This window comes from Leptosomus discolor, chromosome 16, assembly GCF_034619465.1.
Source record: "Leptosomus discolor isolate bLepDis1 chromosome 16, bLepDis1.hap2, whole genome shotgun sequence".
NCBI lineage: Eukaryota > Metazoa > Chordata > Aves > Leptosomiformes > Leptosomidae > Leptosomus > Leptosomus discolor.
Window position 1 is genome coordinate 1,445,148 of NC_141406.1, and position 24,606 is coordinate 1,469,753.

At 55.0% G+C, this 24,606-nt stretch overlaps 2 protein-coding genes across 2 annotated transcripts; both read right to left on the minus strand.

Annotated features, from left to right (window-relative positions):
* Positions 1-51: 51 nt before the first annotated feature.
* Positions 52-12,315, minus strand: LOC147414277 (dynein regulatory complex subunit 10-like). Its single transcript, XM_086474423.1, has 8 exons — positions 11,641-12,315; positions 10,135-10,368; positions 8,356-8,427; positions 6,718-7,039; positions 3,766-3,881; positions 3,523-3,668; positions 2,457-2,572; positions 52-233 (listed from the first exon to the last, which is right to left on the minus strand). The coding sequence occupies exons 1-8, from the start codon at positions 12,313-12,315 to the stop codon at positions 52-54; spliced, it is 1,863 nt and encodes a 620-aa protein (XP_086330549.1).
* Positions 12,316-12,375: 60 nt separating this feature from the next.
* Positions 12,376-24,596, minus strand: LOC147414278 (dynein regulatory complex subunit 10-like). The gene is made up of 8 exons (XM_086474424.1): positions 23,922-24,596; positions 22,429-22,662; positions 20,649-20,720; positions 19,004-19,325; positions 16,106-16,221; positions 15,863-16,008; positions 14,785-14,900; positions 12,376-12,557 (listed from the first exon to the last, which is right to left on the minus strand). The coding sequence occupies exons 1-8, from the start codon at positions 24,594-24,596 to the stop codon at positions 12,376-12,378; spliced, it is 1,863 nt and encodes a 620-aa protein (XP_086330550.1).
* Positions 24,597-24,606: the final 10 nt, after the last annotated feature.

The window sequence follows — 24,606 nt, forward strand, 5'->3', positions numbered from 1 at the left end:
TCAACGCTGGTGAGCGGAGCGCTTTGAGCTCTAGCAAGGACACGGCTGCTCTTACACAAGGGACGCGGCGGCCCAGGGGCAATCCCGGGGCTCGCGGGTATCTCGGGGGTCGGCTCTCGGGGGATGCCGGTCCCGGGCTGCCTCCAGTCCCTGCAGCTCGCTCCGACTCCGGCCGGGCCCCGCTCGCCACTGGCCCCGGCCCACCCGGCCCACCCGCCCGAGTCCTCCGGTTGCTAGGCAACCCAAGGGGGGTGGGGCCGTTCCGGGCCGCCGCAGGCGGGCGGCGCTCGCCCCGCGCTCCCGCGCAGGGAAGGGGCAGTTACCGCTCGGAGCCAACGTCCCGGCTGCTCAGAGCAGACTTCCAGCGGTGGTTTGGTGTCCTGGGCCGCAGGAAAACTTCAGCGGTGCGATAAGGTGCCCGGAGGTTTTTTGATGCGGAGATATCCCCGCTGCTTCCGCATGGTCAGAGACCTGCTCTCCGCGCTCGCCAGCTTCGTGCTCCTCTGGCTACAGCCCAGCCTAGGTACTAGCCTCCCACACCGCACTTCACAGGACACCTTCACGCCTGCTCAGGAAGAATCACAGCTGCCATCTGCAACACCTTTGCGTGGCAAGGTTTTGGTAGCAGGGCAGTTACAGGGGTGGCTTCCGTCAGAAGCTGCTACAAGTTGCCCCTATGTCCGAATGCCAGCCGGCGGCAAACAGGCGTTGCACCTGGCTGCCCAAGAAAACCCCACCGAGCTGCTCCTGCCGGGTGGCACCGCGCCCGCCCGCCCACACACCCTTGCAACGGGAGCTCCCGAGAGGCCGCGCAAGACTTTTGAGAGCCCAGCTCCACAGACAAAAAACCTACCAGGAGTCACCACCAAGCAACGTGACAGGCTGGTTTTTAAAGTAAGCTAAACAGCAAACAGCAGGAAATTCCCACGGAACGAAAAGCCGCAACCTGGAACTAAACCAATACCCACAAGGAGGCCGCTTGGGCCTCACGGTGCAGTTTTGCCAATTAAGACGATTTTAGCAAAATGAACTTTCTACCAAGCGAGTCCTGAACAGTCAACAGCCAAATCATCCAGGTTGTGCATCAGGGCAGCCACCTTCCAGACTCAAGCTAGAAAGGTGTCAAAAGCCACAGAGACAAGGCGAGCGCAGCAATTCACCGGCAAGGGCATGACTTAACCTGCAAAGCCTTTAGCAGCAAGGGCAGAGACAGAACATTCGGGCATGCACCTTCAGAGCTGGGATGAGCACAAAGACCCAGCAGAAAGTACGACACGTGGCTCGTAGAACAGCAAGAGACCTTCATACAAGTTATGTCTTAACTTCTCTGCAAAGCAGTCAAGCAGCTGTCCGCATGCTGCCCAGCGGCCTGCTCGCATAGAAGAGGTCAGGGACAGCGCACAGCCCCATACCTGGAGCTTCCTTGCTCCTGCCAGTTAGCGACAAGTCCTCGTGACGTAAAAATGCCAGTTTAGCCCAGGTTGTGTCACAGGTACGCTCTGCAATGAGCCAGCTCAGCTGACACTCAATGGGTTGGCACGGCTGATTTTTAAGAGCGTTGCTCTTGAGGAGTATCACGGAGGCTTTTTTCCATTTAAGAGAAACTTTACCACCTGTTCTAGACCGTATTTCTGTACTCCTGGCTCACAACCAAATTAACTCCGTTCTCATCCAGCCCAACAATGAAAAAAAGGCACAAAAACCTTCAGCATCACTTTTCCCAAGCAGCTGCTGCAGGTCAGCACTGGCTGAAAGCTTCACCAAGTAATGCAGCTTCAACTCCTTCACATGCTGCTCTGAATAATTTCCTTCGGTGTTCTTGTTTGTCGTTTCAGACTAAAACAGGTCAAATTGTCTTAAAATAAACCCAGTCATTCCAATCTAAATTGCTGAAGAAAACCACTTGTTTGTTCATGACAGACTGGGCACCAATACAGAAAAAAAGATATTCTGACACGGTTACGAGCGGAGCGCTAAACTTCAACAACCTTTTCAAGCCACCTAGCCCTGCTGGTCCAGATCTGGCGTGGAGTTGAAGAGCGTAAGCACACCAGAAAAGGATGACAAGTAAATTAGCTGAATTACCGACAGGGAACTACATTCTCATGGGGGTTGTTGGTCATGGAGCACGTTCGTTTGGCTTGAGTTTTGGAGGAGTTTTAAACAACTCTAAGTAGATAAACGCACCATTGAGCTTCCGACCTTTTACTCGCTGGGGTCCCACCCCAGGCTCCAGCTCTCTCTTTCAAAGAGAGATGGAGTTTATATTTACACCTGACAGTGAGATGAAGCTCAGGGATCTGCTTCAGGCTACATGTCAGCAGCTGTGGCAGAGAGGAAAGCAGAAGACGAACTTTGTGTCAGCAGGAATAACAGCTTTTGCATAGCTTTTACAGAGAAGTCCTCGCTCACAGGGTTTGGTACTTTAAAGCCGTATTATTTTATACAGCTCTCACCATCTTTAATATCAGGGATCGGTTCCACGTTCTGAAATACAGCCAACGTACGTTCCACAATACTGAAGGTGACAGAGCACTTGTCTTCCAAGCGACCAGAAGAAACGTGATCCTTCCTAAAGGAGAAAAGCACCAAAATCCTACAAGCCATAGGTTTCTATTTTGACCACTCAACTGATACAAAAAAATCAAGAGAACCTACTAACACGACATCACTTCGGATCGACCCTCAGAGCCGCTGGTCCGTGTGCCCGATCCCCTCCTCACTGAACCGACAGCCCGTCTGTATGAAAACCACCACGTCAGACAGCAAAGCAAGGCAGGCGAGCCTTTGGAGCCACCGCCAAGTGCTGGAACTGCCTGCCTTCCCCCAGGAACAGCCCCCTGCCTCCCCCAGCACACCATCCCAGGCCATCCATCCTCTCCCCTCGCCCACCGCCGCCGCAGCGCTCGCGTTTCCACGCACGGTGACTGGAAATGTTTTTAACCTCTGGTCTCCTGCCCAGTAAAAACACCAAGGCAGCACAACCAGGTTACAAAAGCACATCGATTTTAGGCAAGAAGTGGGTCTCCTGCTGTTGGTAGGCTTACGATTCTGGCTTTGGGGGTAGTTGTAGCCCACCTGACGCAGGCGGGGGGGGGGGGGAGGGAGGGGGAGGAGAGGAGAGGCACGTGAGGCGGCAGCGCGGCGCGGACGCCCCCTGGCGGCGGGGCGGGAAGAGCCCACGCCCCCCTCCCCCGCCATTTTGACCCCCGCCGCCATTTCGCGGCCCCACGACACGGGCCGGGCCGGGCCGGGCCGGGGGGGCGTATTGGAGCTTCGCTGCACCGACCCCTTCTTTGCAGCCGGGCAGCAGGGGTGACCGAGCGCCAGCCATGAGGAGAAGCCCTGCTCCCCCTCACCTGCTCCCCCCCCCGCCAGCCCGCGGTGCTGCTTTTTACTAGCCCTTCCAGGCGTCCCCAGGTGTACGAGGCCCTTTCCTTTCGCGCCCCCGCCCTCCCAGCCCCAGGGGATCGCCTTTCCCTGATCTCTCTAATCTGCTCTGATCCCCCCTGATCGCGTTACGGCTCGCCCGTCACCTGCACGGGCACCCCTGCCTGCTCGCTCGGGGCAGCCCCGCCGGGCGGGGAAAGAAAGAAGCGGGCGAACTCCAGCCCCGGCTCCGCAGAGGGTTTCTTGCGCCCCCCTGAAGTTGGCCATTTCCTCCCATTCTAAAGAGGTGCCCCTGAGAGCACCACGCCAGGAGCACCAGCACCTTTGGCGCTAGCGGACACCGAGGCCGCTGGAAAGAGGCCGGGAGCACTTTGCGCTCCAAATGCTGGTGTCGTCCCATCGGAAGGTGTTCTCAGTCTGCCACCCAGCTGAACGCCTCTCCAGATAGGGCTTGACATCTGGAGGCAACATCTGGAGTTCTTGGACAAACTCTGAGACAGGGAAGCCTCCAAAGCAGCGTCCAGCAGCCCCTGACAAACCCCAACCTCCTCTAATCGAAAAGCATGCCCAGACCTTTTGCCAAGAACTGAAGGGCTGTGGGTGTTTGTAAACTGAAGAGCATCCCTGCTGATGCAAATACACCCCCAAACTACCCACCTGGGTGCCAACACCCAAAAGTCTCCGCAGATCCTGGCCTCTCTTGTGGCCGCAAACGAGGGAACAATCCTCCTCCAGCCACGTCTAAGGAGAGAGGGGGGCCTCATCTGATCCTGCCTCTCCCGTCCTTGTGATTCCTTAGGGATTCCAGCCCGCTTGGCATAGGCCCCTGCAGTGGATTGGGCATAGGAGGGCAAAAATCCTGTGATGTATATTGAGCACAGACGTGTCACACCGACCCTCGGACTTTTAACCAAACAAAGAGTTTGGTAAAGGGCAAATCTGTCAGGTCCTTGTGTTTGCTGCTTGGGGCGCTGCTGTGGGATCTCCCCCTCACAGCGAGCTCAGCCCTCGAACATCTCCAGTCACCCTTTGTCCTCAGCAAAATGCCCCCTCTCCGCTTTGGCGTACGTTAGATGGTAAAAAGCATCTCGGCCCTTTTGCTACAGGGACCCATTTCTGAACAGAGGTAGAGGGGCAGATGAGGACTGGAGCCTGGTGGCACTTGGGCTTTGCAGCCAGCTTCACTGCCCTCTCCTGCAAAGAGAGGCTGTGAGGAAGGGCCACTGAAGTCAGTGAGCGAAGAAATGTCACTGGGAGTCTGGATCCAAAGTGCTGCTCGCTCCCAGCATCGTTAAATGCAAAGGATATGTGAGAGGAGGTGCCCGGGCCTTTACGGTAACATGGAACAGCCTAGTTTCCCACGAAAATTAAACAAATAAGACACAGCACTCTGTCTGTGACTGTATCTGCGCCCAATTTCAGTCCTAGTGAGCAGCTCTGTGGTATGAAGTTGCTACAGAGCCGCTGAAAATAGGAGACCAAGGGAGTAAAAACACTTGGCTTGCGCCCCTGTGAAAGGGAAAGGCTGCAGCGAGCTCTTGGGGCGTCAGGCGCTGGACAATCCAAGGAGAGCACGCTGTCAAAACAGGGCTCTGCATTAAACAGGGCGCAGGCTGCTGCTTGGCTGAGGGAGCGACTCGTGGGATTGGGAGCGTGCGGAATATCCTGGCACCAGCGCTCCGTGTTCACAAAGGAGACAGAGCAGTCCTGTAAAAGAAACTTTATTCGAATAAAGGGAGGGTCCGCCGGGCAGATCCCGTGGGGTCTCTCCAAGTTGCTGGGGTCGCAGCCCCCTTTTGGTCCTAATTTCCCGGCCGCAGAGGACCCTCTCCCGTTCCCCGTGGGCTGAGGTACTAGGAAGGCACAGACTTCCCGATCCGCCTACTACAGAGGCTACATTTTTACCCCTTAACGCGTACCCCCCTTTGCATCACGCACCGTGTGTTTCATTAGCATGTCATCGTGCACCTCCTGGGCGGAGAAGATAATATTAATAAGTCTATTAAGCCTGCGCACTGTTTCCTAAAGTGGAAAAGTTCAAACTTCCCTTCAAACTTTCCAGGAAATTTTTTTTTTTGAATGATTTTTCTCTTGCAAGTTGTCTTACCCAACAGAGGTTTGTAGTCGGGTCCTTGGTTTCGGTTGAGATTCACTAATTGCTGAGATATACGGCACCTTTTGTTTTACGAGGCCTGCTGATTACTTCATAAACACACGGCTCCTCTGGATAAACAGTGCCGTGTACTTGCAAAAACACTCTCCTCCTTATCTGTTCATCGCTTAGGTCTGTGGTGTCTTGTACCAGCCTGGGTCACTGCTGCTATATTTTTGTAAAGGCACTCTCATAATCCTATCAGGAGCAAGGCACAAGCTGGGCTGTCCCACATGCTGTCCCACAGATGGCCCCTGCCAAAAACTGCAAACTGCCGCGGGCGGTGCCCAGCCAGGACCCGTGTCCCTTCTCTCACTGGTCAGCAACGGTCCTGCAGCTCCCTCCTGTAGAAACGGACGTGGTCTCTCCAATCCACACAAGCAGAAGCCCTGTCAGATGAAGGGCCTCAGCCTGCCCCCAGGAACGATCTGACTGCCATCTTCAGTAAGAGCAGAGTGGGGCCCTGACCCACAGGCAAGGAGACAAGCCAGGAACCTGCGCTCCTGGCCCAGTCCCTTCAGCAGGAGACGTCCTCCTCCTCGCAGAGGTAGCAAAGCCAAACCTAAAATGGTGTGACATGTCTTCACGCCACTGCTTCCATATCCTCCAGCTAGGAGAGGCAGCCCCAGCCCTGGAGGCACTAATGCAAATGCTCTCTCAAATCTAATGCTTTTGTCTGGAAGAGCTCAGTCCCAGCAGAATCAGCAGCTTTGCCAGGAGGAGAAGCATAGATTTTGTGCTTTATTTCTTGGCCTTCTTGGCCTTCTTGCCTTCCTTGCCCTCCTTGCCCTCCTTGCCCTCCTTGCCCTCCTTGCCCTTCTTGCCTTCCTTGCCCTCCTTGCCTTCCTTGCCCTTCTTGCTCTCCTTGCCCTCCTTGCCCTCCTTGCCCTCCTTGCCCTTCTTGCCTTCCTTGCCCTCCTTGCCTTCCTTGCCCTCCATGCCCTCCTTGCCCTCCTTGCCCTCCTTGCCCTCCTTGCCCTCCTTGCCCTCCTTGCCCTTCTTGCCTTCCTTGCCTTCCTTGCCCTTCTTGCTCTCCTTGCCCTCCTTGCCCTCCTTGCCCTCCTTGACCTTCCTGCCTTCCTTGCCCTCCTTGCCCTCCTTGCCCTCCTTGCCCTTCTTGCCTTCCTTGCCCTCCTTGCCCTCCTTGCCCTTCTTGCCTTCCTTGCCCTCCTTGCCTTCCTTGCCCTCCTTGCCCTTCTTGCCCTTCTTGCCTTCCTTGCCCTCCTTGCCCTCCTTGCCCTCCTTGCCCTCCTTGCCCTCCTTGCCCTTCTTGCCCTCCTTCTTCTTCCTTTCTGCCTTGAGGAGGGACCGGACCAAGTAGCCTCTCCAGATGGCCTGGATGCGGATGGCAGCAAGGGTCCTGGTGGTCATCTCCTTCAAAGCCTTCTTCTCCTGAATCTGGGAATACTCCTGGAGAAGCATAGCCCGTTTCTCCATCAGCAGGGACAGCTGGGCCTTCTCCTTGGCGTAGGCAGCGTGAACCTCCTCATACTTGGCCTGGCAAGACAGCAGACACCAGGTACAGCAATGTTGAGGGCATTCAGCAGCTCCTCCCTGTACATCCCTGGGTAAGGGCTCTTAAACCCATCCCGAAGCCGAGCAGAACCACGACTGGGAGCTGAGCCGAGCCTCTCCAAAGGGAGTCAGAAAAGGAGGCATGTGCCCAGTACCCAGGGAATTTCATTAAATGCCGGGTCCTAGTACCTCCATGCTGCTCTGAAAAATCCTCTCATCATTCTCCCTGTGTTGCCAACAGCACCCACCCTCCGCTGGGAACTCTCACCAGGGAGCACACGCGCAGGTCAGAGATGCTCCTGCAGGTGCTCTGGGCCAAAGGACATCGCTGCAGTTGGGGTGGGGCTGAGCCTGAGCTGAGAGCTTTGCTGAGAAGCCGCTCGGACGAGCGGCACTGAAGCCCAGCTAATACGCTACCCACGGCTGAGAGCGTGACAAGAGCCAGACCGCGTCGGCCTGGAAAAGGCCGAGGACGGGTAGTTTTAATGGTGTTACTGCGCTTCCAGCAGCTGCTCGGCAGCAGGCGATGCCTTTCCTAACGCCTTTGAGGAAGCCACGCGGAGGGGTGGAAGATTAGGGGAACCAGCAGCGTGGACGTGTGTCTGCCTTAGCAAGTTCTGCCCCAAACCTGCCACGACGTGGTGCCACCCAGCGGGCAGGAAACCAAAATAAGCACGTTGTTAAACACCTGACAAGGCGGGGGCATTTCTCACAACTGGCAGCCAGCTTCTAGGCCCCTCCCTACGTTTTGCTTTGTTAGTAATCCAGCAGCTTTTGGCCATCTCCATCAACGGGGCAAGAGCAGGACAGCGACTAAGCCCTTCTCAGAGGCAAGGCTGGGGGGTGCTGATGAGGTTCCCAGCCTGTCGTGGTTCAGTTGGGTGCCAAGGCAGCGGTATGCAGGCTGTTTGGTTTCTCAGCACTTGGCACCTCTCTCAAGGGGGGCAGCAGAAACAACAGGAGCATGATTTGGACACCAGGGCTAATAAGATTGAAGCAAAACTGAAAAACCTGTTCCCTACCATCAGGTGGGCATGTCTGACAGGACGTGGCAACCCATTTGCCCCCAGATACTGGGGGATTTAGCAGTGGATGTAACTTTTTCTAAAGTCAAAGCAGCCGAGAACTCCTCGACATAGGCGGGACAAAGAGACCTAATGCCTGTCCTTCTTCTGGGTGGAGAGCTGCCCTTTTCCTTTCCACGGCCTCCTGGGTAAAAGCCACCTGTCCATTTGGACAGGAATCTACCTGAACACATCACCTCACACGAGAGCAAAGCACTTTCAAGCGGATGATACCTGTTTTTCTCCCATGTCTTCGTCATATATCTGGATCCAGTTCACAATTTCCTTCTCCAGTTTGCAGATCCTCTGAAACACAAAACGAGATAGGTTCCTTGCAGGCACCTGAAGCCTGGTGAAAAGTAGCCGAGTTAGAAAACAGCGTTGAGCCCCAGCATCATTGTATTGGGGTATAACATCTCCTCCTTGTGGCAAACTTCCCTCAGCTGCCACATAATTCGTTCGCCCTGGGTTGGCAATTCTCATGGCACATTCCCTGAGGCCACAAGGGCCTTATTTGCTTGACAGCATGGAGCTGGGGGCTTGAAACACATCGGAAAGGTGCATCCTGCAGTAGGAAATGAACGTGTCTGATGGAATGTGGCAAGTCATCGACAAACTGGGGCAACCACCCTAAAACCGAAGCAAGAGAGAACAGCAGTTCACTGGGACAGGAACATGAAAGCAGGACAGAAAGTACTCGAAAGCTGGTGCCTTTTAGAAAGAAGAGATCTTTCGAGCTGCAGAACAGTTTCACAGCGGCCATCCTGCAGTATAACCAGGTTCGGGCAGTTTACCTCAAGCTGCTTTCTCAGCTCTGTGGAATCATCAAGAGAAAGGTCAGCTAAAGCCCATCACAAGTGCCACAGGATTTCCTGTATGACACTGACCCAGGAGGATGTCCCAAGGGCTCCCAGGTCATCATGAGGTCACACCTCAGCTATTTAGACCACAAGCACAATCTTGGGCCTCCCAGGGCTAGGGCAGGTGCTAAGGAGGGGGAAAGGAGACCTCTGCGGTCAGCAATCGGTGTGCCTGAGCACTGGAATGGGCCGAGCCACTCATCAACCAGCACTGCAGGGGCCTGCAGCCTCCGGAGAAACTGCCTGACAAAGCCACTCCATTAAGGAGGTGTAAGTGGGTGCTGTGGGATTCCGTACTGTGGCTCTAACTTGCATTGGACGCTTCGGCAGTGCCCAGCCCCGCTGCCACTTCGCTCCACGTCGTGCAAGGCGAGACTGAAAGCTGCCCCACCACCCGCGTGCGCTGTCCTGCCCCTGGGAGGCCAGGGCGTGTCTGGCGTAGACAGCAAGTGGGAGCAAAAGCGGGGGGGGGTGGGGGGAGAATGGTATTTTTCCCCTTCTAGGTTCTCTGCGCCCTGTGTCACCAGCATGCTCTGCTCAGGGCAGAGCTGACGATACTGGGGCCTGCGCCTGCCTGCTGCTCCTGTTTCCTCCTCCTGTATCTGCTCGGCGCTGTGATAAATCACATTTCCCCCTCATTCAACCCAGCCTGGCCCCTCGGCTTGGGCCAGACAGAGCAGGAACCGCTTAGCTCCCAAGACCAGCTGCGCTCCACTGGGAGTACGACAACCAGCTCTACAAGATGATGGGTTAGGTAAAGCCGGTAGCACCTTTGCTCTGCTTACCCTACGCCAAATCCCCTGTTTCTCGACATAGGCCTTGCCTGTCCCGCCGTAGCCTTGCAGCTCTGCCCTCTGACTAGCCCACAACCTCCCTGGCACGCAGTGTCGCGGCGCTGTATCAAGGTGTTTCCAGAGCTAGGTCAGCAGGCAGGAGGAGGACCTGTGAGCAGGCTGCTTCCCTGCTGCCGCTGCAGGGTTGCTTTCCACTGGAGTCAGCAGAGCATGAGGACAGAGCAGGTATCCTCCCGGCCAACACCACGTGCATCCTGCCAGGAACTAGCGGGAACCGAGTAAATGACTTGCAGCAGCCAGACCTGACGGCGCTACAAACGGGTTTCAATCTCCTGTCACAGAGCTCTCCTCCCCTTTACCTTTCTGAGAGCCAGCTCTGACGCTTGGTGCTCCAGCACGAGTGCACTGAGTTGTGCTTCCAGCTGCTGAGCGTCCTGCTGTAGCCTGGCGCACCTGGCCTGGGAGGCTTGCAGCACCTCTTTTTGCCGCTTTTCTCCTTCCCGCTTGATCCGCCGGATGCCAGCCTTGTGGTCTTTGGCCAGGTCTTGCATGCTGGTTTCGAGGTCTTTGATCACGTTGTCTTTCCGGCGAATCTAGACCCAGAAAACAAGAGAAAGAAATACCATCGAGTAATGCCAGTCAGGCGAAAAGTGGCCAGGAGAAGTAAGACACCCTCGCAAAGGTGGGGGAGATCCAAGAAGACGCCCTGCTGATCTGGTAGCAACCGGGATCTGCCACTGCTGGCCGAGGGAACAGAGTTAGATTTACACGGGGTGCTTTGAAATCTTCCCCCACCGCTCCTCTGGGAGCCTGGGGATAAAGGGAAGAGAACGAACAAACCATACTGAGACACCCTGGCGCTGCCAAAGAAGAGCCAAAACCAGAGCCACTGGAGCGAGCCCCGGGGCTCCCTCGAGCTTTGGATTAGGCTCAGGGGGACTGTCTGGGGGGACGCGGCTCAGAGTGCTGCCTGCGAGAGAAATCCTCCGCTGGGACTAGGGAAACGGGTTTGTTCGTGATGCCCTGGACAAGCTGCCAAACTGCCCAGAAAAATCTCAAGCGTCTCGATTCACAGCTCTCCAAGGAGCGGAGGGAATGGGGAAAGCAGGCCCTTGTCTCCGTTAGCACCATTCAGCGCGGCGAGCACAAGACAAAACCTTCCCCTCCGGCCCCTCTTGCAGGAAGGAGAAAGAAAAGCATACGGACAAAACAAAGGATGGCTTCTCAGGAGTTCAGGGGCTTGGATGCTGCCGCAGCCCACGGACTCACAGAAGGAGCCTGGGAAATGCCCGTTTCCTTATCGGCACCTCAGTTGCCTTCACTGAAAAAACAAAGAATTGGTGTAATCGCATATTAATCACAAATGCTCTAAGGCAGCTGGTATTACAGAGCTGGAAGTCACAGAAATGTTGGTTTTAAGCAAGAGTGAAGGCAGAGCAGATAGTAAAAATGGATTTCAATCCGTGCAATCTCTCCCTGGAATGACTTTTCATCATTTCAGCAGCAGCTAATGAAGTCTCGCGCTGGCAGCTGGCATTGTACCCCTGCCAAAACACTACCACAGCAATTTGTGCCTGTCCTGCAGCTCCCTTTTAAACTCAGTGACTCGTGTCAGTCAACTTGGCTGATAAGAACAGGTTCCAAACATGCCAAATTCAAGGATTAAAAAAAATAATAATAATAAAATCAAGCACGCAATGAGCATATTTCACAATGAAAATAGTATCTTTACATTTAGGATCTGGTTTAGAAATAATTTCTGGAGCTTCCTCTTCAGGAACTGCAAGAAAAGGACCGGGTTTTAGCGTACCAAAGTTTTGCTTCAGTAACGCTTTGTTGGAAAACATATTCCCACAATATCATACCTGCTCCTCTCGAGTCCGGATTGCTGCTGCCAATTCTGCCTGTAAAGCTGTGATTGCTTCAGTGTTTTCCTTAACCCAGGGGGAGATGTTTTCCATCAAGTGAGTCTTTTTTTCCTCCTCCATTGGACTAGTCAGGAGTCTCTCAACCATGAAGTTCCTGAACTCCCTAAAGGCTTTGATAAACCCTTTTCTCGCCCAGTCTTCACGGCGCAGAGCCTGGCAAAGCAAAGGGTTGGTCAGTAAGTGTCTCAGGACATTTCTAACAGAACGTTTCAGACGTTGCTCCAGCAAGCAGAGACGGCCCCGTTGTTCCTCAGCTCTCCTGGTGTCCCCTTCTTCAGAGCTCGCAAGCAGGTGCTCCACTTCGTTTGAAAGCTTTTGGTGCTCGACCAGGACGTTTGTGATCTCAGGTCCCAGCATATCAGCAAACCCGTCCAGAGAGTCGATAATATGTGGGATCAAACGGCTCATCTCCAGCTTGGCAATTGTCTCATCCAAGACGGTGATGATTCTTTCCGTCTCAACGCTACCAGGTCTCACACCGTGTGGATCTAACGTCTTCGCGGCACCTGGTGGGATCACTGCCTTCCCTGGAGTCGCCATGCGCTTCACCGGGGGCTTGTTTCTTTGCTTCCAAGACGGTGCCTGGAGCACAGCTGGATCCCCTGCCGCCATGGCTTCGGTTCAACGCTGGTGAGCGGAGCGCTTTGAGCTCTAGCAAGGACACGGCTGCTCTTACACAAGGGACGCGGCGGCCCAGGGGCAATCCCGGGGCTCGCGGGTATCTCGGGGGTCGGCTCTCGGGGGATGCCGGTCCCGGGCTGCCTCCAGTCCCTGCAGCTCGCTCCGACTCCGGCCGGGCCCCGCTCGCCACTGGCCCCGGCCCACCCGGCCCACCCGCCCGAGTCCTCCGGTTGCTAGGCAACCCAAGGGGGGTGGGGCCGTTCCGGGCCGCCGCAGGCGGGCGGCGCTCGCCCCGCGCTCCCGCGCAGGGAAGGGGCAGTTACCGCTCGGAGCCAACGTCCCGGCTGCTCAGAGCAGACTTCCAGCGGTGGTTTGGTGTCCTGGGCCGCAGGAAAACTTCAGCGGTGCGATAAGGTGCCCGGAGGTTTTTTGATGCGGAGATATCCCCGCTGCTTCCGCATGGTCAGAGACCTGCTCTCCGCGCTCGCCAGCTTCGTGCTCCTCTGGCTACAGCCCAGCCTAGGTACTAGCCTCCCACACCGCACTTCACAGGACACCTTCACGCCTGCTCAGGAAGAATCACAGCTGCCATCTGCAACACCTTTGCGTGGCAAGGTTTTGGTAGCAGGGCAGTTACAGGGGTGGCTTCTGTCAGAAGCTGCTACAAGTTGCCCCTATGTCCGAATGCCAGCCGGCGGCAAACAGGCGTTGCACCTGGCTGCCCAAGAAAACCCCACCGAGCTGCTCCTGCCGGGTGGCACCGCGCCCGCCCGCCCACACACCCTTGCAACGGGAGCTCCCGAGAGGCCGCGCAAGACTTTTGAGAGCCCAGCTCCACAGACAAAAAACCTACCAGGAGTCACCACCAAGCAACGTGACAGGCTGGTTTTTAAAGTAAGCTAAACAGCAAACAGCAGGAAATTCCAACGGAACGAAAAGCCGCAACCTGGAACTAAACCAATACCCACAAGGAGGCCGCTTGGGCCTCACGGTGCAGTTTTGCCAATTAAGACGATTTTAGCAAAATGAACTTTCTACCAAGCGAGTCCTGAACAGTCAACAGCCAAATCATCCAGGTTGTGCATCAGGGCAGCCACCTTCCAGACTCAAGCTAGAAAGGTGTCAAAAGCCACAGAGACGAGGCGAGCGCAGCAATTCACCGTCAAGGGCATGACTTAACCTGCAAAGCCTTTAGCAGCAAGGGCAGAGACAGAACATTCGGGCATGCACCTTCAGAGCTGGGATGAGCACAAAGACCCAGCAGAAAGTACGACACGTGGCTCGTAGAACAGCAAGAGACCTTCATACAAGTTATGTCTTAACTTCTCTGCAAAGCAGTCAAACAAGCAGCTGTCCGCATGCTGCCCAGCGGCCTGCTCGCATAGAAGAGGTCAGGGACAGCGCACAGCCCCATACCTGGAGCTTCCTTGCTCCTGCCAGTTAGCGACAAGTCCTCGTGACGTAAAAATGCCAGTTTAGCCCAGGTTGTGTCACAGGTACGCTCTGCAATGAGCCAGCTCAGCTGACACTCCATGGGTTGGCACGGCTGCTTTTTAAGAGCGTTGCTCTTGAGGAGTGTCACGGAGGCTTTTTTCCATTTAAGAGAAACTTTACCACCTGTTCTAGACCGTATTTCTGTACTCCTGGCTCACAACCAAATTAACTCCGTTCTCATCCAGCCCAACAATGAAAAAAAGGCACAAAAACCTTCAGCATCACTTTTCCCAAGCAGCTGCTGCAGGTCAGCACTGGCTGAAAGCTTCACCAAGTAATGCAGCTTCAACTCCTTCACATGCTGCTCTGAATAATTTCCTTCGGTGTTCTTGTTTGTCGTTTCAGACTAAAACAGGTCAAATTCTCTTAAAATAAACCCAGTCATTCCAATCTAAATTGCTGAAGAAAACCACTTGTTTGTTCATGACAGACTGGGCACCAATACAGAAAAAAAGATATTCTGACACGGTTACGAGCGGAGCGCTAAACTTCAACAACCTTTTCAAGCCACCTAGCCCTGCTGGTCCAGATCTGGCGTGGAGTTGAAGAGCGTAAGCACACCAGAAAAGGATGACAAGTAAATTAGCTGAATTACCGACAGGGAACTACATTCTCATGGGGGTTGTTGGTCATGGAGCACGTTCGTTTGGCTTGAGTTTTGGAGGAGTTTTAAACAACTCTAAGTAGATAAACGCACCATTGAGCTTCCGACCTTTTACTCGCTGGGGTCCCACCCCAGGCTCCAGATCTCTCTTTCAAAGAGAGATGGAGTTTATATTTACACCTGACAGTGAGATGAAGCTCAGGGATCTGCTTCAGGCTACATGTCAGCAGCTGTGGCAGAGAGGAAAGCAGAAGACGAACTTTGTGTCAGCAGGAATAACAGCTTTTGCATAGCTTTTACAGAGAAGTCCTCGCTCACAGGGTTTGGTACTTTAAAGCCGTATTATTTTATACAGCTCTCACCATCCTTAATATCAGGGATCGGTTCCACGTTCTGAAATACAGCCAACGTACGTTCCACAATACTGAAGGTGACAGAGCACTTGTCTTCCAAGCGACCAGAAGAAACGTGATCCTTCCTAAAGGAGAAAAGCACCAAAATCCTACAAGCCATAGGTTTCTATTTTGACCACTCAGCTGATACAAAAAACTCAAGAGAACCTACTAACACGACATCACTTCGGATCGACCCTCAGAGCCGCTGGTCCGTGTGCCCGATCCCCTCCTCACTGAACCGACAGCCCGTCTGTATGAAAACCACCACGTCAGACAGCAAAGCAAGGCAGGCGAGCCTTTGGAGCCACCGCCAAGTGCTGGAACTGCCTGCCTTCCCCCAGGAACAGCCCCCTGCCTCCCCCAGCACACCATCCCAGGCCATCCATCCTCTCCCCTCGCCCACCGCCGCCGCAGCGCTCGCGTTTCCACGCACGGTGACTGGAAATGTTTTTAACCTCTGGTCTCCTGCCCAGTAAAAACACCAAGGCAGCACAACCAGGTTACAAAAGCACATCGATTTTAGGCAAGAAGTGGGTCTCCTGCTGTTGGTAGGCTTACGATTCTGGCTTTGGGGGTAGTTGTAGCCCACCTGACGCAGGCGGGGGGGGGGGAGGGAGGGGGAGGAGAGGAGAGGCACGTGAGGCGGCAGCGCGGCGCGGACGCCCCCTGGCGGCGGGGCGGGAAGAGCCCGCGCCCCCCTCCCCCGCCATTTTGACCCCCGCCGCCATTTCGCGGCCCCACGACACGGGCCGGGCCGGGCCGGGCCGGGCCGGGCCGGGCCGGGGGGGCGTATTGGAGCTTCGCTGCACCGACCCCTTCTTTGCAGCCGGGCAGCAGGGGTGACCGAGCGCCAGCCATGAGGAGAAGCCCTGCTCCCCCTCACCTGCTCCCCCCCCGCCAGCCCGCGGTGTTGCTTTTTACGAGCCCTTCCAGGCGTCCCCAGGTGTACGAGGCCCTTTCCTTTCGCGCCCCCGCCCTCCCAGCCCCAGGGGATCGCCTTTCCCTGATCTCTCTAATCTGCTCTGATCCCCCCTGATCGCGTTACGGCTCGCCCGTCACCTGCACGGGCACCCCTGCCTGCTCGCTCGGGGCAGCCCCGCCGGGCGGGGAAAGAAAGAAGCGGGCGAACTCCAGCCCCGGCTCCGCAGAGGGTTTCTTGCGCCCCCCTGAAGTTGGCCATTTCCTCCCATTCTAAAGAGGTGCCCCTGAGAGCACCACGCCAGGAGCACCAGCACCTTTGGCGCTAGCGGACACCGAGGCCGCTGGAAACAGGCCGGGAGCACTTTGCGCTCCAAATGCTGGTGTCGTCCCATCGGAAGGTGTTCTCAGTCTGCCACCCAGCTGAACGCCTCTCCAGATAGGGCTTGACATCTGGAGGCAACATCTGGAGTTCTTGGACTAACTCTGAGACAGGGAAGCCTCAAAAGCAGCGTCCAGCAGCCCCTGACAAACCCCAACCTCCTCTAATCGAAAAGCATGCCCAGACCTTTTGCCAAGAACTGAAGGGCTGTGGGTGTTTGTAAACTGAAGAGCATCCCTGCTGATGCAAATACACCCCCAAACTACCCACCTGGGTGCCAACACCCAAAAGTCTCCGCAGATCCTGGCCTCTCTTGTGGCCGCAAACGAGGGAACAATCCTCCTCCAGCCACGTCTAAGGAGAGAGGGGGGCCTCATCTGATCCTGCCTCTCCCGTCCTTGTGATTCCTTAGGGATTCCAGCCCGCTTGGCATAGGCCCCTGCAGTGGATTGGGCATAGGAGGGCAAAAATCCTGTGATGTATATTGAGCACAGACGTGTCACACCGACCCTCGGACTTTTAACCAAACAAAGAGTTTGGTAAAGGGCAAATCTGTCAGGTCCTTGTGTTTGCTGCTTGGGGCGCTGCTGTGGGATCTCCCCCTCACAGCGAGCTCAGCCCTCGAACATCTCCAGTCACTCTTTGTCCTCAGCAAAATGCCCCCTCTCCGCTTTGGCGTACGTTAGATGGTAAAAAGCATCTCAGCCCTTTTGCTACAGGGACCCATTTCTGAACAGAGGTAGAGGGGCAGACGAGGACTGGAGCCTGGTGGCACTTGGGCTTTGCAGCCAGCTTCACTGCCCTCTCCTGCAAAGAGAGGCTGTGAGGAAGGGCCACTGAAGTCAGTGAGCGAAGAAATGTCACTGGGAGTCTGGATCCAAAGTGCTGCTCGCTCCCAGCATCGTTAAATGCAAAGGATATGTGAGAGGAGGTGCCCGGGCCTTTACGGTAACATGGAACAGCCTAGTTTCCCACGAAAATTAAACAAATAAGACACAGCACTCTGTCTGTGACCGTATCTGCGCCCAATTTCAGTCCTAGTGAGCAGCTCTGTGGTATGAAGTTGCTACAGAGCCGCTGAAAATAGGAGACCAAGGGAGTAAAAACACTTGGCTTGCGCCCCTGTGAAAGGGAAAGGCTGCAGCGAGCTCTTGGGGCGTCAGGCGCTGGACAATCCAAGGAGAGCACGCTGTCAAAACAGGGCTCTGCATTAAACAGGGCGCAGGCTGCTGCTTGGCTGAGGGAGCGACTCGTGGGATTGGGAGCGCGCGGAATATCCTGGCACCAGCGCTCCGTGTTCACAAAGGAGACAGAGCAGTCCTGTAAAAGAAACTTTATTCGAATAAAGGGAGAGTCCGCCGGGCAGATCCCGTGGGGTCTCTCCAAGTTGCTGGGGTCGCAGCCCCCTTTTGGTCCTAATTTCCCGGCCGCAGAGGACCCTCTCCCGTTCCCCGTGGGCTGAGGTACTAGGAAGGCACAGACTTCCCGATCCGCCTACTACAGAGGCTACATTTTTACCCCTTAACGCGTACCCCCCTTTGCATCACGCACCGTGTGTTTCATTAGCATGTCATCGTGCACCTCCTGGGCGGAGAAGATAATATTAATAAGTCTATTAAGCCTGCGCACTGTTTCCTAAAGTGGAAAAGTTCAAACTTCCCTTCAAACTTTCCAGGAAATTTTTTTTTTTGAATGATTTTTCTCTTGCAAGTTGTCTTACCCAACAGAGGTTTGTAGTCGGGTCCTTGGTTTCGGTTGAGATTCACTAATTGCTGAGATATACGGCACCTTTTGTTTTACGAGGCCTGCTGATTACTTCATAAACACACGGCTCCTCTGGATAAACAGTGCCGTGTACTTGCAAAAACACTCTCCTCCTTATCTGTTCATCGCTTAGGTCTGTGGTGTCTTGTACCAGCCTGGGTCACTGCTGCTATATTTTTGTAAAGGCACTCTCATAATCCTATCAGGAGCAAGGCACAAGCTGGGCTGTCCCACATGCTGTCCCACAGATGGCCCCTGCCAAAAACTGCAAACTGCCGCGGGCGGTGCCCAGCCAGGACCCGTGTCCCTTCTCTCACTGGTCAGCAACGGTCCTGCAGCTCCCTCCTGTAGAAACGGACGTGGTCTCTCCAATCCACACAAGCAGAAGCCCTGTCAGATGAAGGGCCTCAGCCTGCCCCCAGGAACGATCTGACTGCCATCTTCAGTAAGAGCAGAGTGGGGCCCTGACCCACAGGCAAGGAGACAAGCCAGGAACCTGCGCTCCTGGCCCAGTCCCTTCAGCAGGAGACGTCCTCCTCCTCGCAGAGGTAGCAAAGCCAAACCTAAAATGGTGTGACATGTCTTCACGCCACTGCTTCCATATCCTCCAGCTAGGAGAGGCAGCCCCAGCCCTGGAGGCACTAATGCAAATGCTCTCTCAAATCTAATGCTTTTGTCTGGAAGAGCTCAGTCCCAGCAAAATCAGCAGCTTTGCCAGGAGGAGAAGCATAGATTTTGTGCTTTATTTCTTGGCCTTCTTGGCCTTCTTGCCTTCCTTGCCCTCCTTGCCCTCCTTGCCCTCCTTGACCTTCTTGCCTTCCTTGCCCTCCTTGCCCTCCTTGCCCTTCTTGCCTTCCTTGCCCTCCTTGCCTTCCTTGCCCTTCTTGCTCTCCTTGCCCTCCTTGCCCTCCTTGCCCTCCTTGCCCTTCTTGCCTTCCTTGCCCTCCTTGCCTTCCTTGCCCTCCATGCCCTCCTTGCCCTCCTTGCCCTTCTTACCCTCCTTGCCCTCCTTGCCCTCCTTGCCCTCCTTGACCTTCTTGCCTTCCTTGCCCTCCTTGCCCTCCTTGCCCTCCTTGCCCTTCTTGCCTTCCTTGCCCTCCTTGCCCTCCTTGCCCTTCTTGCCTTCCTTGCCCTCCTTGCCTTCCTTGCCCTCCTTGCCCTTCTTGCCCTTCTTGCCTTCCTTGCCCTCCTTGCCCTCCTTGCCCTCCTTGCCCTTCTTGCCCTCCTTCTTCTTCCTTTCTGCCTTGAGGAGGGACCGGACCAAGTAGCCTCTCCAGAAGGCCTGGATGCGGATGGCAGCAAGGGTCCTGGTGGTCATCTCCTTCAAAGCCTTCTTCTCCTGAATCTGGGAATACTCCTGGAGAAGCATAGCCCGTTTCTCCATCAGCAGGGACAGCTGGGCCTTCTCCTTGGCGTAGGCAGCGTGAACCTCCTCATACTTGGCCTGGCAAGACAGCAGACACCAGGTACAGCAATGTTGAGGGCATTCAGCAGCTCCTCCCTGTACATCCCTGGGTAAGGGCTCTTAAACCCATCCCGAAGCCGAGCAGAACCACGACTGGGAGCTGAGCCGAGCCTCTCCAAAGGGAGTCAGAAAAGGAGGCATGTGCCCAGTACCCAGGGAATTTCATTAAATGCCGTGTCCTAGTACCTCCATGCTGCTCTGAAAAATCCTCTCATCATTCTCCCTGTGTTGCCAACAGCACCCACCCTCCGCTGGGAACTCTCACCAGGGAGCACACGCGCAGGTCAGAGATGCTCCTGCAGGTGCTCTGGGCCAAAGGACATCGCTGCAGTTGGGGTGGGGCTGAGCCTGAGCTGAGAGCTTTGCTGAGAAGCCGCTCGGACGAGCGGCACTGAAGCCCAGCTAATACGCTACCCACGGCTGAGAGCGTGACAAGAGCCAGACCGCGTCGGCCTGGAAAAGGCCGAGGACGGGTAGTTTTAATGGTGTTACTGCGCTTCCAGCAGCTGCTCGGCAGCAGGCGATGCCTTTCCTAACGCCTTTGAGGAAGCCACGCGGAGGGGTGGAAGATTAGGGGAACCAGCAGCGTGGACGTGTGTCTGCCTTAGCAAGTTCTGCCCCAAACCTGCCACGACGTGGTGCCACCCAGCGGGCAGGAAACCAAAATAAGCACGTTGTTAAACACCTGACAAGGCGGGGGCATTTCTCACAACTGGCAGCCAGCTTCTAGGCCCCTCCCTACGTTTTGCTTTGTTAGTAATCCAGCAGCTTTTGGCCATCTCCATCAACGGGGCAAGAGCAGGACAGCGACTAAGCCCTTCTCAGAGGCAAGGCTGGGGGGTGCTGATGAGGTTCCCAGCCTGTCGTGGTTCAGTTGGGTGCCAAGGCAGCGGTATGCAGGCTGTTTGGTTTCTCAGCACTTGGCACCTCTCTCAAGGGGGGCAGCAGAAACAACAGGAGCATGATTTGGACACCAGGGCTAATAAGATTGAGGACTGAAGCAAAACTGAAAAACCTGTTCCCTACCATCAGGTGGGCATGTCTGACAGGACGTGGCAACCCATTTGCCCCCAGATACTGGGGGATTTAGCAGTGGATGTAACTTTTTCTAAAGTCAAAGCAGCCGAGAACTCCTCGACATAGGCGGGACAAAGAGACCTAAAGCCTGTCCTTCTTCTGGGTGGAGAGCTGCCCTTTTCCTTTCCACGGCCTCCTGGGTAAAAGCCACCTGTCCATTTGGACAGGAATCTACCTGAACACATCACCTCACACGAGAGCAAAGCACTTTCAAGCGGATGATACCTGTTTTTCTCCCATGTCTTCGTCATATATCTGGATCCAGTTCACAATTTCCTTCTCCAGTTTGCAGATCCTCTGAAACACAAAACGAGATAGGTTCCTTGCAGGCACCTGAAGCCTGGTGAAAAGCAGCCGAGTTAGAAAACAGCGTTGAGCCCCAGCATCATTGTATTGGGGTATAACATCTCCTCCTTGTGGCAAACTTCCCTCAGCTGCCACATAATTCGTTCGCCCTGGGTTGGCGATTCTCATGGCACATTCCCTGAGGCCACAAGGGCCTTATTTGCTTGACAGCATGGAGCTGGGGGCTTGAAACACATCGGAAAGGTGCATCCTGCAGTAGGAAATGAACGTGTCTGATGGAATGTGGCAAGTCATCGACAAACTGGGGCAACCACCCTAAAACCGAAGCAAGAGAGAACAGCAGTTCACTGGGACAGGAACATGAAAGCAGGACAGAAAGTACTCGAAAGCTGGTGCCTTTTAGAAAGAAGAGATCTTTTGAGCTGCAGAACAGTTTCACAGCGGCCATCCTGCAGTATAACCAGGTTCGGGCAGTTTACCTCAAGCTGCTTTCTCAGCTCTGTGGAATCATCAAGAGAAAGGTCAGCTAAAGCCCATCACAAGTGCCACAGGATTTCCTGTATGACACTGACCCAGGAGGATGTCCCAAGGGCTCCCAGGTCATCATGAGGTCACACCTCAGCTAGTTAGACCACAAGCACAATCTTGGGCCTCCCAGGGCTAGGGCAGGTGCTAAGGAGGGGGAAAGGAGACCTCTGCGGTCAGCAATCGGTGTGCCTGAGCACTGGAATGGGCCGAGCCACTCATCAACCAGCACTGCAGGGGCCTGCAGCCTCCGGAGAAACTGCCTGACAAAGCCACTCCATTAAGGAGGTGTAAGTGGGTGCTGTGGGATTCCGTACTGTGGCTCTAACTTGCATTGGACGCTTCGGCAGTGCCCAGCCCCGCTGCCACTTCGCTCCACATCGTGCAAGGCGAGACTGAAAGCTGCCCCACCACCCGCGTGCGCTGTCCTGCCCCTGGGAGGCCAGGGCGTGTCTGGCGTAGACAGCAAGTGGGAGCAAAAGCGGGGGGGGGGTGGGGGGAGAATGGTATTTTTCCCCTTCTAGGTTCTCTGCGCCCTGTGTCACCAGCATGCTCTGCTCAGGGCAGAGCTGACGATACTGGGGCCTGCGCCTGCCTGCTGCTCCTGTTTCCTCCTCCTGTATCTGCTCGGCGCTGTGATAAATCACATTTCCCCCTCATTCAACCCAGCCTGGCCCCTCGGCTTGGGCCAGACAGAGCAGGAACCGCTTAGCTCCCAAGACCAGCTGCGCTCCACTGGGAGTACGACAACCAGCTCTACAAGATGATGGGTTAGGTAAAGCCGGTAGCACCTTTGCTCTGCTTACCCTACGCCAAATCCCCTGTTTCTCGACATAGGCCTTGCCTGTCCCGCCGTAGCCTTGCAGCTCTGCCCTCTGACTAGCCCACAACCTCCCTGGCACGCAGTGTCGCGGCGCTGTATCAAGGTGTTTCCAGAGCTAGGTCAGCAGGCAGGAGGAGGACCTGTGAGCAGGCTGCTTCCCTGCTGCCGCTGCAGGGTTGCTTTCCACTGGAGTCAGCAGAGCATGAGGACAGAGCAGGTATCCTCCCGGCCAACACCACGTGCATCCTGCCAGGAACTAGCGGGAACCGAGTAAATGACTTGCAGCAGCCAGACCTGACGGCGCTACAAACGGGTTTCAATCTCCTGTCACAGAGCTCTCCTCCCCTTTACCTTTCGGAGAGCCAGCTCTGACGCTTGGTGCTCCAGCACGAGTGCACTGAGTTGTGCTTCCAGCTGCTGAGCGTCCTGCTGTAGCCTGGCGCACCTGGCCTGGGAGGCTTGCAGCACCTCTTTTTGCCGCTTTTCTCCTTCCCGCTTGATCCGCTGGATGCCAGCCTTGTGGTCTTTGGCCAGGTCTTGCATGCTGGTTTCGAGGTCTTTGATCACGTTGTCTTTCCGGCGAATCTAGACCCAGAAAACAAGAGAAAGAAATACCATCGAGTAATGCCAGTCAGGCGAAAAGTGGCCAGGAGAAGTAAGACACCCTCGCAAAGGTGGGGGAGATCCAAGAAGACGCCCTGCTGATCTGGTAGCAACCGGGATCTGCCACTGCTGGCCGAGGGAACAGAGTTAGATTTACACGGGGTGCTTTGAAATCTTCCCCCACCGCTCCTCTGGGAGCCTGGGGATAAAGGGAAGAGAACGAACAAACCATACTGAGACACCCTGGCGCTGCCAAAGAAGAGCCAAAACCAGAGCCCCGGGGCTCCCTCGAGCTTTGGATTAGGCTCAGGGGGACTGTCTGGGGGGACGCGGCTCAGTGTGCTGCCTGCAAGAGAAATCCTCCGCTGGGACTAGGGAAACGGGTTTGTTCGTGGTGCCCTGGACAAGCTGCCAATCTGCCCAGAAAAATCTCAAGCGTCTCGATTCACAGCTCTCCAAGGAGCGGAGGGAATGGGGAAAGCAGGCCCTTGTCTCCGTTAGCACCATTCAGCGCGGCGAGCACAAGACAAAACCTTCCCCTCCGGCCCCTCTTGCAGGAAGGAGAAAGAAAAGCATACGGACAAAACAAAGGATGGCTTCTCAGGAGTTCAGGGGCTTGGATGCTGCCGCAGCCCACGGACTCACAGAAGGAGCCTGGGAAATGCCCGTTTCCTTATCGGCACCTCAGTTGCCTTCACTGAAAAAACAAAGAATTGGTGTAATCGCATATTAATCACAAATGCTCTAAGGCAGCTGGTATTACAGAGCTGGAAGTCACAGAAATGTTGGTTTTAAGCAAGAGTGAAGGCAGAGCAGATAGTAAAAATGGATTTCAATCCGTGCAATCTCTCCCTGGAATGACTTTTCATCATTTCAGCAGCAGCTAATGAAGTCTCGCGCTGGCAGCTGGCATTGTACCCCTGCCAAAACACTACCACAGCAATTTGTGCCTGTCCTGCAGCTCCCTTTTAAACTCAGTGACTCGTGTCAGTCAACTTGGCTGATAAGAACAGGTTCCAAACATGCCAAATTCAAGGATTAAAAAAAATAATAATAATAAAATCAAGCACGCAATGAGCATATTTCACAATGAAAATAGTATCTTTACATTTAGGATCTGGTTTAGAAATAATTTCTGGAGCTTCCTCTTCAGGAACTGCAAGAAAAGGACCGGGTTTTAGCGTACCAAAGTTTTGCTTCAGTAACGCTTTGTTGGAAAACATATTCCCACAATATCATACCTGCTCCTCTCGAGTCCGGATTGCTGCTGCCAATTCTGCCTGTAAAGCTGTGATTGCTTCAGTGTTTTCCTTAACCCAGGGGGAGATGTTTTCCATCAAGTGAGTCTTTTTTTCCTCCTCCATTGGACTAGTCAGGAGTCTCTCAACCATGAAGTTCCTGAACTCCCTAAAGGCTTTGATAAACCCTTTTCTCGCCCAGTCTTCACGGCGCAGAGCCTGGCAAAGCAAAGGGTTGGTCAGTAAGTGTCTCAGGACATTTCTAACAGAACGTTTCAGACGTTGCTCCAGCAAGCAGAGACGGCCCCGTTGTTCCTCAGCTCTCCTGGTGTCCCCTTCTTCAGAGCTCGCAAGCAGGTGCTCCACTTCGTTTGAAAGCTTTTGGTGCTCGACCAGGACATTTGTGATCTCAGGTCCCAGCATATCAGCAAACCCGTCCAGAGAGTCGATAATATGTGGGATCAAACGGCTCATCTCCAGCTTGGCAATTGTCTCATCCAAGACGGTGATGATTCTTTCCGTCTCAACGCTACCAGGTCTCACACCGTGTGGATCTAACGTCTTCGCGGCACCTGGTGGGATCACTGCCTTCCCTGGAGTCGCCATGCGCTTCACCAGGGGCTTGTTTCTTTGCTTCCAAGACGGTGCCTGGAGCACAGCTGGATCCCCTGCCGCCATGGCTTCGGTT